This window comes from Numida meleagris, linkage group LGE64 (assembly GCF_002078875.1).
Source record: "Numida meleagris isolate 19003 breed g44 Domestic line linkage group LGE64, NumMel1.0, whole genome shotgun sequence".
Lineage (NCBI taxonomy): Eukaryota > Metazoa > Chordata > Aves > Galliformes > Numididae > Numida > Numida meleagris.
The window spans coordinates 197,021-210,182 of record NC_034439.1 but is presented as its reverse complement, the minus strand read 5'-3'; the positions used below and the strand labels follow the sequence as shown (position 1 = coordinate 210,182).

The 13,162-nt window shown below is 48.0% G+C and overlaps 1 protein-coding gene across 24 annotated transcripts in view; it reads left to right on the top strand.

The window, feature by feature from the left end:
• LOC110390401 (deleted in malignant brain tumors 1 protein-like) overlaps positions 1–11,162 on the top strand; it is a 39,621-nt gene extending 28,459 nt beyond the window's left edge. For 16 of the 24 annotated variants that reach the window (XM_021381694.1, XM_021381690.1, XM_021381683.1 and 13 more), the window contains 7 exons: positions 3,092–3,421; positions 4,485–4,832; positions 5,723–6,055; positions 6,623–6,952; positions 8,691–9,020; positions 9,634–9,753; positions 9,878–11,162. In XM_021381694.1, coding sequence (XP_021237369.1) covers positions 3,092–3,421; positions 4,485–4,832; positions 5,723–6,055; positions 6,623–6,952; positions 8,691–9,020; positions 9,634–9,753; positions 9,878–9,921 — 1,835 coding nt within the window. In that variant the 3' untranslated portion in view covers positions 9,922–11,162. The other 8 variants (XM_021381703.1, XM_021381701.1, XM_021381702.1 and 5 more) reach the window with 6 other exon arrangements.

Genomic DNA, 13,162 nt, shown 5'->3' with positions numbered 1-13,162 from the left:
ATCTTCAGATCATGTTTGGAGGAAATGAAACTAGGAATGTACTTTCTCTGCCAGTACAAGCTTAATTTCCTAACTGATTGTTACTAAGCCAGCTTGTATCACTTCCTCATGAAAAAAAATACTATAACACGCTTGGGTTTTCTTCCTCTTTGGTGATCAATTCATGGGGAAATACTTGCAGTTTTCTGACCAAGAGTGTTGGGTCTTCCCTGAGGGTTCTAACTCAGGCGTGTGGTAGAAACCCAGTAGATAAAAACAAATAGCGGAGTGATGTGCCCCTGCAGAAGGCAGGTCCCATTTTGGGTGGACAGTGTTGCCCATTGCTCTGCACTGGTAGAAGGAGGAAAAAAGGAGGAGGAGGTGTTCAGCTGCTCAAAACTGCTTAAAAGCAGTTTTGGAGGATGGGGTACCTGGCTGAGGGAACTCGCAGACCCCAGGTCCCGACACAGCTCATGAGTCAGTGCTGGGAACAGCAAAACTGTGCTGGACCTGAGCACGGATCAGTGCCCGAGCTCTTTGGAAATCATGGTCAAAAATCTCTTTTCAGAATTCAGCATTTATTTTCATGCTGACTGTTAGGCTCTCTGCATTAGTCACTTCCAGTGTTCTTATTGCTCCACTTTGCTACTGCTTGTGCTGCAGGTCTTGCTGACTGTGAAGACCTTCCTGTGAATAAGAATTTTTCCACTTCTCCAAACTCTATGTGTAGCTGTTATTCTGTGGTTATACAACTGTTTGTCTATCGCATGAGGAGGAAGAGGATTCTTGGGGTGTGGAATCCTTATTGATGTTAAGAGGAGTAAATTCAGGCATTTAGATACACGGATGGCACTCAGCAGCCTACAAGCACTCAGGGCTGTTAGAGATGCCTCAGGGGTCCCACTGCGTGTAGTCATAGAATCATAGATTATAATCATAGATTATCCTGAGCTGGGAAGAACTCACTCCTCACTCAGTACTGGTTAGCCTATGAGTTAAACCATATATCAAAGAATGTTGTCCAAACACTACTTGAGCTCCCTCAGGAGCTGCAAAGACCATATAGTCCAACTTCTCACTCAGTACTGGTCAGCATTAAGAGATAAACCATATGTCCACAACTGTTCTCCAAATGTTCCTTAACTCCAGCAAACTCAGTGCCATGCCCACTGCCCCGGGCAGCCTGTTCCATGCCCACTGCTCTCTAGCACAGAACCTTTTCCTAACACCCAGCCTGACCTCCCCCGATGCATCTCCATGCTGTCCACTTAGATCTTGTTGATGTTGCCAGAAAGCAGAGGTCAGCGTCTGCCCCTCTGCTCCCCTCCTGTACGAGCTGTAGCACAGCGCAAACACAGGGCAGGGCTTTGCAGAGGTGGGAACCAATCATATCACTTCTGACTTTGGCATCTCAGCTTAGCTTGCTGCTCTTGCTAGGATGATCACCTGCCCTAGAAGCAGTGGCATGGGGCTTTCTGGACACTTTCTGCCCCTGCAGTGCACCCTGGCTGGTTATGCTTTATCAGGTCTCCTCATCCACCTGGCATGCCTCATTGGTGAGTAGCACTTGCATGGGAGAAGGTGTATCCCACTAGAGCATGTGTATAGGGAAAGAGGGATCTGTGATCTGCAGGAATGGGGAGACTGGGCTTGCAGACAGACTGGGCAAAGCCTCCTTTTACCTGCCAGCCTTTAAAAGGAAGGGAAAATGGTGGATGGGGCTGGAGGCCTTACTGGCTGGATAATTACTTTGGCCTCTGTGCTGTTGTCCTTGCACAAAGCGGTTGGGAAATGTTTGGAGCCCTACCAGTCTGTTACTGTTAAGACCACAAATTGCATATTTGTGTTGGCCACTTCTTCAGGGCCAGGCTGTTCATTTACAAAGATGGGGCCCAAAGTTCTCTTTCCTCCGACACAAATGGGAGCAGGCACTCCTGCTCTTCACCTCACAGATGGGAGGTGACTGATTGTGCTGCAAATCCTCTAATAGCTGAGGTGCTGAGATGTTGTTATTTTTCCTGTTCCTGCCTACTTAATTTTATGTTCTCTTCTCTCCAAATAACGTCTCTTTGCTTTTCAGCCCATTAAAATTCATTATTTTTGTGCACAGCTGGAACACTTGCTCTTGTGCATGATGCACAAGAAACCACCTACTGGCTCTTGGCTCCATACAACATCATGCAAATCACTAATTAAAATACAAGGCCACACTCAGACAGGTCCCTTCACTGTCTTAGCACAGAACAACAGAATCACATAATTACAGAGTAGTTGAGGTTGGAAGGGACCTCTGGGTCCATCTGGTCCAGTCCCTTGCTCAAGCAGAGACATTGCCCAGGACCATGCTCAGATTGCTTTTGAAATTCTCCAAGGAGGAGAATTCACAACCTCCCTGGGCAAACTGTGCCAGTGCTCTGTCACTCAAAGAGAAACAAAGTGCTTCCTGATGTTTAGACCTCTTTATGTTCCAGACTTGCTCACTGCCTCTTGTCCCGTTCCTGGACATCACAGAAAATAGCCCGGCTCTACCTTTTTTCTACCTTCCTTTTAGGTATTTATACATGTTGATTAGGTGCCCCTTGAGCCTTCTAGTCTCCAAGCAGAGCAGTCCCAGCTCTCCCAACCACTCCTCATAGGAGATGTGCTCCAGTTCCTTCGTCATCTATGTAGCCCTCCATTGGACTTTTCCCAGCATGTCCATATCTCTGCTGTACTGAGGAGTCCAGAACCGGACCCATAGCTCCAGACGCATTCTCACCAGTGCTGAACAGAGGTGAAGGATCACCTCTCTTGACCTGCTGGTGGTACTTTACCTAATGCAGAGGTAGCTACTCTATACATCCAGAGTTTTCCATCCACTCTGCAGTGTTTTAATTTTGTTCCTGAACATGCTTGGGAAAAAACATCCAAATCCCCTTTAAAGACAGTCGTCCTTTATTGGGAAAATGAAGTTTGCAGAGCATTTTCTCTCCTAGATCTGGAATTTTTTGCCTACCAAAGGAGAAGTGCTTCACGTTGCTGGTTGCAGAGGCCATGTGAAGCTAGCACAGGTGGTATAGGCATTCCCAGCTCTACTGCACAGGACCCTTTGTGAGTGCTGTGTCCCTTGCAGAGCCGCTCACTTCCCAGTGGGTTCCCCTCCGCCTGTCGGATGGACCACACCGCTGTGCTGGCCGCATCGAGGTGTTCTACAACAACAGGTGGGGGACGGTGTGTGATGACCACTGGGACCTGGATGATGCCAATGTGGTGTGCCGGCAGCTGGGCTGCGGCAATGCACTGCCAGCCACCAGAGACAGGCAATTCAGGGCAGGATCTGGGCCCATCTGGTTGGACGACGTCAACTGCACGGGGACAGAGATCGCACTTTCTAACTGCAAAGCAAATGACTGGGGGAAGAACAATTGCCACCATGGTGAAGATGCTGGTGTGGTTTGCTCAGGTAACACCTGAGGAAATTATGGGGTGGGAGGATACAGTTGGATATTTTGTGGTTTATCCCATATGGGGGCCTGTAGGGAAGAGAGCAAGTTGGAAACCAGTTTTGGAAATGTTATCAGCCCAGGAAATCAATGCTCATTTCACCTTGAAAAGGTCCTGAGATGCTGAACCACCTCTGTGGGATGTGTAGGGGCCAGTATTCATTCCATCTTGCAAAGCTCTTGAGATGCTGAACCACCTCTGGGGGATGTGTTGGGGCTTTTGCACATCACACGTCTCCATGGTCAGCAGGACCCTTGCTTTGGTTGAATTTCTTGGGGAAAAAGGCAACTTTAGAGATGAAGCCACCCACTGTGTTTTTCAGGCACTGTGAAACTCAACTTTAGGCAGGGGAGAGATACCAAAAGGAGGCATCCAGATACTTCCTCACTGTTACTAATAGAAGGGACACCAGATTGTTCCCGTGCTTTAACCACTGGCATTGTGAAATCAACTTGAGAAATCTTTTGCAACCAAAAACTATGTCATAGTTGGAGATTTGGTGGCTTATCGAGGTACAGATAATTGGTGGATGTTGGAGCTCCCTGTGCCAAAATCGTCCCAGTATATAATAATGGTCTGATACTGATAGGAAAAGAGGAGTAGTTTTAAACTAAAAGAGAGAGGATTTAGGTTGGATGTTAGGAGGAAATTCTTTACTCAGAGGGTGGTGAGGCACTGGAACAAGTTGCCCAGAAAAGCTGTGGGTGCCTCATCCTTGGGGGTGCCCAAGGACATGTTGGATGGGGCCCTGTGCAGCCTGATCTCGTGGGTGGCAACCCTGCCCATGGCAGTGGGTTTGGAACTGGATGTGCTTTAAGGTCCCCTCCAACCCAAGACATTCTATGATTCTATGATCATCTGGGGAGCTTCTCAGCAGCTGAGAACATGAATGGCAAAAAGAAGTGCTTGTAGCAAGTGGGTCTGGTGCTACCAACACAAGCCATTCTATGATTCTATGATCCTATAATTCTATGAAATGAGGGACAAGGGGTTTTCATGGTGCACCTCTTTACTTCTTGTAGGCTCAGGCAGCCACCACCTGGATCCCAGCGCTGGTTCTGCAGAGCTGCGCCTGGTGAATGGCTCGAACCGTTGTTCTGGGAGAGTGGAGATACTGTATTATCACGAGTGGGGAACTGTGTGCGATGACGACTGGAGCTTTACTAATGCCAAAGTGGTATGCCGGCAGCTGGGCTGTGGGGCAGCTGTATCAGCCCACAGCTCGGCATACTTTGGCCAGGGGTCAGGTCCCATTTGGCTAGACAACGTTCAGTGCATTGGGACGGAAACTGCCCTGTCTCAGTGTCAGGCCAGGCCACTGGGATTCAGTAACTGTGAACATGGAGAAGATGCTGGAGTTGTGTGTGCAGGTAACCTCTGATAACATCATGCTTGCATACCAGGAGAAGTTCAGCAGAGGATGCACTTCTCCAGGGCTTAATACCATTTTCAGAGCTCCAACAAAGGGATGGGCAGCACACAAGAAGGGTGACATTGTCCTCACTCTTCTCTACTGCAAAGTGTGATGCCACACTTCTTAGCAGAATTCCTTGGGGTGTATACAGAAAGCCTCTTCCTTTGGAGATTGCTGGGATCTCCAAGCCAATAGAATGAGTTCCTGGACCTGTTAAAAATAGATTACAGAAGTTTATGGGAACAGTTTAATGTTCTCACATTGAACATGGATGGGCTCTGAGGCTGCACTGCTTTGTGTGCACCTGCTCAACAGCTCTGAATCCTCCTGTATAAAACACTGGGAGCATCATTATAGAGATGATCAGAGGGCTGAAGCACCTTTCCTACGAAGACCAGGAGCTGGTCTTGGTCAGCTTGGAGAAGAGAAGGCTCTGGGGAGATCTTACTGACATCTTTCAGTACTTAAAAGGGGCTTAGAAGAAAGACAGAGAAAGACTTTTTACACAGCCTAATATTCCCAGAACAAGGGGGAATTGTTTTAAAATAAAATAGGAGAGATTTAAGTTAGATGTTAGGTGGAAATTCTTTACTCAGAGAGTGGTGAGTCCCTGGCACAGTCTTCCCAGAGAAGCTGTGGATGCCCCATTCCTGAAGGCACTCAAGGCCAGGTCGGATGGGGCCCTGGGCAGCCTGATGTAGTGAGTGGAAACCAGCCCGCAGCAGGCATTTGGAACTGGATGGTCCTTAAGGTGCCTTCCAACCTAAGTCATGCTATGATTCTACGATCATTAAGGTACTTTTTAACCTAAGGCATTTTATGTTTCTCTCTCCCTTTTGCCACCAGAAGGCACCATCACCGAAACACCAGCTCAGCTGCGCCTGGAGAATGGCCCCAGCCGCTGCGCGGGGCGCGTGGAGGTGCTGCATGACCACCAATGGGGCACAGTGTGTGACGATAACTGGACTCTGAGCGAGGCCAAGGTGGTGTGCCGGCAACTCGGCTGCGGGACAGCTGTCTCAGCCCCAAGCTCAGCTCACTTCGGGCAAGGCTCTGGCCGTATTTGGCTGGATGACGTGAACTGCACAGGGGCAGAAGCTGAGCTGTCTGAGTGCCATTTCAGGCAATGGGGAGTCAGTGACTGCACCCACAGGGAGGATGCTGGTGTGGTGTGCTCAGGTGAGTCCTATCCATAAATACTGGTTGAAACTAGATGATCTTTAAGGTCCCCACCAACCCAGGCCATGCTATGTTACTATGCAGGACTGGTGCAGCAGCAACCCAATCAAATCTTCGTATTCAGATAGGTGCCTTTTCCATACCCTGGTGAAGAATAAAATAGAATCAGAGAATGGAGTGAATGCAACACCAGGTGATGCTCTTCCTTCTGCAAGACCTCAGCAATCTGTTTGGAAAATTTTGTGCAGAAAGAACCACCTGAAGAGAATTACTCTCCTGTCTCCTCCCTCTCTGATAACTCTAGCTACATAAATTCATCTCCAATGCCTCCTACCACTTTGCATGATCACTACTGACCCCAGAACCCTTTGTCAGGCACTGAGTTCCAAGCTCTGGAGCTGTGGTCTCTTTCTATCTGAGTAGATGAGAGGAAAATCCCGAGACATCTTTGACGATGTAGCACATTTTCCTAGGCATCTTGAAAGATGTACTAGTTTTCCCATGGCTTAATGCCTTGGAGCAACAGCTGATGACCAAGTATAAGTGTGCACTTTGTTTCCTACACAGATGCAAACACTTCAGGGCACCGTCTGGTGCGGCTGATGAATGGATCGAACAACTGCATTGGGAGAGTTGAGGTTTTTCACGAACAGAAGTGGGGGACTGTGTGTGACGACACTTGGGACCTACAGGATGCTACAGTCGTGTGCCGGGAGCTGGGCTGCGGGATGGCAATGTCAGCACCAGGCTCAGCTCATTTTGGGCAAGGCTCAGATCCCATCTGGCTGGACAACGTTCACTGTATAGGAACAGAGTCCACCCTTGAGGAGTGTACATTGAACAACTGGGGAGAACACAACTGCGGTCACAGTGAGGATGCTGGTGTGGTGTGCACAGGTAACATTATGGGCACAGGAGTGGGACATCCAGAACAGTCCTCATCCAAGGGGAATTGATGTGGGGTTGAACACAAGGATGTTTTGTTCTGCTCAAGGGTTGTGGTAGACTTTCTTTTCCCTTCTCACTCTTCCACAGATTTTCACCCAGCCATTTGGCTTGGAGTGCAGCAAAAATACTGCATCTCTTATAGCATTTATTTGCCTTGGTGTAGATGCTTTCTACCAGGTGTATCCTGATTGAGGCAAGAGCATGAGGTGGATTGCAGGTCCTGAGTCATGTCTGAGAGCCCGATGCAGACATCCAAGACAATGTAGGGCATTGCAGGCACCCTAGCCCCTGTCTTCAGGCCAGTGGACCCTGAGCTGTGTCAGAGTTTCACATCTCACGGTGTTTCCTAAATTGGCTGGAAATTAAGGTACCAAATGTAGGTGTCTATAGGACCGCTCATGGGATTAGCTGGCCAGACTTTGGGCATTGTCAGAGATTATCCAGTCAGCTGAATCAAGACTGGCTAGAGAGATGCTCAGGCTGGAGACACCATGAAGCAGATGACATTTGTTCACCTCAGTTGCTGCTAAGGTCCCACTGCCTGCATATGGACAGGACCCTGTTCCTCAAATATCAGTGTTTCGTTCCTTAAGGTACCAAAACAAGTGCAAAGACTGGAAGATATAGCTTGCCAGTTCCTCTACAGATTTCACCTTATGGAGAGATGAATTCTGCTCCTGAAGTGCCATTTTAAGTCATCAGATGGTAGGGAATCCAAGAAATTAACTTCACTGCTGGAATTTTCTACAATTTTTTTTAAGTTTATCTGGATTGAACTGTTAATTCCATTTTGCCTTTGCCTGCAGAAGGAAAGTGCCTTGTGCTATCAGACATCTTCAACTTTAGGTACGCATAGTGCAGAAACCAGCGTCCCCATCCCACTTTTTTGATTCAGCTCAGTATTTAGAAAGTCTCACATCTTCTCCTTGGAAAGGAAGATTGCAGTATGTGTGTGTGTTTGAGAGAAAGGTGCCATAAACACCTTGAGAATGATGCAGTATTGTAATAGGTGACTTCTGAGAAGTTTCTTTGATTGTGAACCATTTATGCATGCTTTATAATGCCTTTGCATATTCATAGGTGTATAATAATGTGCCTTTGCAAGGAGTTGTGCACCCAACTCATATTGACTTAACGTACAGTCACTCTAGCTTACCAATGAAAGCACCTTGTGATGGGCAAAGCCCTGTTAAAAATCAAGATGCATGTTTCCCAGACAGGAGAGTCCAATGTCTGGCTGCCCTAGAATGGTGTGGGTCTCCCATAAATCCCATTTTGCATCTACTAGTCCTCTGGTGATGTTGCTTATAGAGGAATCTCATGCAAGGCATTGGAGTAGGGCAGTAAGCCTAACTCTAACCAATTGGTGCTGCTGAGCGGTTGCTTGCCTGTAGCGAAGCACTGAAGAAACATGGCTTAGAGCAAGTCAGAAAGCATGTCTCTAATTGAAGGCTCTTATAGAGTGTGAGCCAGTGCGTGTGTGTGCAAGTTAGCATGCTGGCATACATGTTGTATGTGTGCTATTGCTCCCAAGCCTCTGCTTCCATGCAGTTGTCAATAAGCACAAACCTGATCTGTCAGCATTGTTACTGTGCTAGATCCCATGTCACTCTCCTACCAAACTCTCCATCTCCATGAGTGTGGAGGGTCCAAGGGGATTACCTCTCCCCTATGCTCTTCACTGCAGGCACCAACCCCTTGCAGCTGCGGGTGAAGGATGGTCCTGGTCCCTGTGCAGGGCGCGTGGAGGTTCTGTACAACGCTACGTGGTATGGTGTCTGTGACAGCAGCTGGACCATGCTGGAGGCCAGGGTGGTCTGCAAGCAGCTGGGCTGTGGACAAGCAGAGTCTGCACCCATTGGAGGCCAGTTCAGCCAAGGGCATGACCTTACCTTGCTGGAGGGAGTGAGCTGCCGTGGCACAGAGTCACTCTTCCTGGAGTGCCAGCAGAGAAATATGGGCCCGGGGCAATGCAGGCATGGCATGGCAGCTGGTGTAGTGTGCACAGAGATGAAAGGTGAGTGTTAGGAACCTCCATCATCCTACTACAGTTGGCACCACTCTGTCTGAACTAGTGTCGAACCAGGTCTCTAGGACAGGTAGTGGTCCCACTTAACCATAGCACAGAAGATGTGGTGCGGTGACAGCCCCTCTCCCCGCTCCTGCCCTAGTCTTAACTCCTTCCCAGGCAGGCAAAAGTGCTGCTAGAAACCATTGGATAGGATAGAGGCACCTGAAGGAAGCAGTTGTAGACAATAATGTGGGATTAATTAGGAGAATGCATTTCAGCAGATGTGGCTGGGACAAGGCAAGACAATTTCCAGTGGGCTTTGATTTCTGCAAATGTGTAGACTCCTATTTCTAATAGGGCTCTGCAATACTTTGCTGTCTCCCATAGGTGTCTGGGAATGCAGAGGTCTCCCCTGGTTTCATTAGTCCAAGGTGGGGTTCCATGCACTCAACAAAGATAAGCTGACAGGGATAAGCTGGAGCCCCGGGGAGAGCTGTGATGGGAGATATTGAAATTTCTCAAAAATGCGCAGCAGAAAGGAAGGGTAAGAAGGAACTCTAAAGGAGAGCATGGGTCCAACCGTCTAACCAGTCTCCTCCACACTAAATTATTTCTGCAGACATTATGCATTCCTGCTCAGTATTGTCAGGTCTGCTTGGCGTGGTGTCGATACTCTGTGGGATCCTGTTGGTCATGTACTTGGGAGTAAGATGTAGAAGCCAGGCTGGACGCATCCTGGGTAAGAGCAGGACCACTGTGCATGATGCACCTGGTCTTCCTGCAGTGCTCATTGTGCTTCTGAATGCATTTCTGGGGTTGGGGTTTTTACCCTCCGTGCATCACTCTGCTCCTTTATTTTGCAGACAAGTCACATGTAAGGAAGATGGAGAATGTTGGGATGTCTTAGTTAGCCACACTTCTGGCACTGAAGGCAAGACTCTCTCAGGACCCCAAAAGGCAGCAGAGACACTGTTCTGTGGAACCAGAGGAGCAGAACCACCCCTTAGGACAGCAGAGAAGATCTCCTCTAGCATTCCCATCATGTGTGCCCCATAGCCCCTGGCTCACAGCACTGAGCCTCTTGGGGTCCCAGTTCCACCCTTGACCACGTACAGCACCATAAGTCCCTCAGTCTCCAAGAAAGATCTTCTCAGAATGATAACCCCTGGCTGGTTCTCCAGCATCCCTACACCGTCTGCCTGCACAGAACTCTCATTCCCAGCCCTACAATCCTGCAGACCCCATTCCATCACCCCAACAAGGATAACAACTTTTCCTCTCATATTCCAAGGAAATGATTTCCTGAACCAGGAACAAGTGAGCAGGATGCTCTACTGCACTGTACGTAGCTGATTTTGCAAAATGAGCAATGAGCTTCAAAGCCTCTCCAGAGTGGGCTGAAAAGTACCTCACCCATTGTATTTATTCAATCCAATCTTTGAATACTAGTAAAAAAATCCTGAAACCTGGAAGAGCAAGAATGCAATATTATTTATGTATTCTGGGGTATGTTGTGACTTGATCTGAAGTTCGGGATGTGATGGAAAAATGGGTCCTTTGGCTATGGAGGGGTAATACACTGAAAACTGCTGACTTTGGGTAAGATATTGTGCTGGCCACAAAGAAGGGTTTGTGTGTGATCCCACTCCTAATGGATCAACCCATTCTCTGGACACTCTCCAGGGCCTCAATGTCTTTCTTGTACTGAGGGGCCCAAAACTGAACACCATGTGCGGCCTCACCAGTGCTGAGTACAAGTCACTTCCCCACTCCTGCTGGCAATGCCATTTCTGATACAAGCCAGGATGCCATTGGCCTTCTTGGCCACCTGAGCACACTGCTGGCTCATGTTAAGCTGAGTGTCAACCAATACGCCCAGGTCTGTTTCTTCCACACAATCTTCCAGCTACTCTGCCCCAAGCCTTCAGTGTTGCCTGGGGTTGTTGTGGCCAAAGAACAGGACCCAGTGCTTGGTCTTGTTGAACTTCATCCCACTGGTCTCAGCCCAGTGATCCAGCCTGCCTAGATCCATCCCTCAGGCAGACTGACACTTCCTCCCACCTGGATGTCATCTGCAAAATTACCAAGAGTGCACTCATTCCCCTCATCCAGATCATAAATAAAGATATTAAACAGGACTGGCACCAATACCGACCCCTGTGTTTTTGCTTTTTTTTTTTTCTAAATAAATTTCCACCAAAGACTTTTCTTCCTCAACAGGCAAAGGGATCATGCATGTCCCTAGCAAGTCTCTGAGGTTCACAGTTTGATGGCAGAAATGTGACCGCAGGGTTGGGGAAGAAAAACATCCCGTGCTAGCATTAGAGCCTTTTATTTTTTTCTGACTGCCTCGGAAGACCCAGTCGCCTAGCCTGGCTTGTCCCAAAGTTTGGGGAAAAATGGAGGTCTGTTTTTTTTTCACTGCCTCGGGAAAGGACTGGAGCCTGTGTATAAGGAAAGCATCAACTATTGGCATCATTTTGTGTGTGTGTATAATAAAGTATGTGCACAGTTTGGAAAACGTCTTTACAACAGGAATGTGCTTGCATTCCTCAAGGCAGGAGCTTTATCAAAGCACCCCTGACTCATGCCCTGCTATTACTAAGGGAAGTTCAGATTAGAAAGCTTGGATTACTGAGGGTTCTTCATGTCTCCAACTTGTAGGACCTGCTCCTCCTAGAGCTGAGCTTGGGCTCATGCACTACTCTGCAGAGATGCTCTGCAGGGACCGCAGTATCTCAGGAAGGAATTTCAGAACTCCCACAGGGACACCATGCAATTCAAAAGGGACAGAAGGGACATGACTCACTTTCAGAGCAGCTATTTGCCTAAGCTATGAAAACAGAAGCACTCTTGCTCACAGCTGCATTGGCCATGACAGGCTAGGACAGTTCATAGCATTTTTGAGACAGTCAGTGTCGAGAATCTCTTTGTTGCTGTCCTGTTTGTTGACAAAGCAGGGGAACAAAGTCCTTGGGCACACTGAACCTTGTTACAACAGAAAACAGTCACCTTTCCCAACTACTCTTCTTTTTATGAGCTTGGATTCATTTCCAGCTTTTCACCCGTCCATTCTTGTACTAGTATTTCACTTTTGTTTCATATACATATTTTTCCTTTTGTTCTGCAGCCCTACCTCTTTGTCTGTCTACCTCTCAGCATGTCCCTGCAGCTTGTGTTTCTCTTATTTATTCTTCCTGCTATCTTCTCTACAACTCCATTGGTTTTTGCCAGGCTGAACATTTCAATTCAGCCTGAGGCCATCCTGGTCATGCTAGATCCTACTCCCATAACATGCTCTGGTTTCATTTCTTATTTCTGTACACACAGGGCAAGAACTCTCCACCCTGTTCCTAGTGGGGCCACATCCTTCCTCATCCCCGTCTTCAGTACACCAGTAGCACAGCACTCACCGCAGCCTTATCATCCCCATCTGGAGCAATGAGGGACATTAATGATTTTGCAAGCTCTTTTTTTTTTCCCAGTAGCATGCTTACTCTGGCTTCTGGCCCCCTTCTTGCAAAACTGCATGCCACCAGTCTGTGCGCTTTGCAAGGGATGGGAGACAAAGGACAGAAAATTCCTGCACCTCACCTGCTTCATTCATCGAGTAAAAAAATAATTTTGTCCATTTCCTCTCAAACTGAACCTGAACAGCACTGCACCTATACAAAAGCCTTAGCCATTGGCCATGTTGATTATTCTAGTGGGAACCCACCCTGGTTTGGGGAAATTTGTGGAGCACAGAGTGCAAGTTTTCTTCATGTGTATATAAGACTTTCTTTCCCCCTTTCCCTCTGGCTTGAGAGCTGTTTCCTGGCCAGCTCAGCGTCATTCTGGCTCCAGCCTCCATCAAAAAGGCATTTAAATATTTCATAATTTTCTTGCAGTCCGTGCTCTCTTATGCCCCCAAATCCAGACAGATACTTTTTAATGAAGCAAAAAAGGCAAAATTTCCCCCATCCAGTGCATGAAGACTTGATTAAGGTCATCAAAAGAAGTCATCTTGTGCTACACCCATGACACTGGAGGACCACCAAGGCGCCCTTGGGACTGGCACGTATAACACGGGACCTGGGTGCAGAGAGGGTTGTGTTTGCTCTGTGCTTTCCTGGAACAGCTCTCCATTTCACAACCTGGTGACAGGA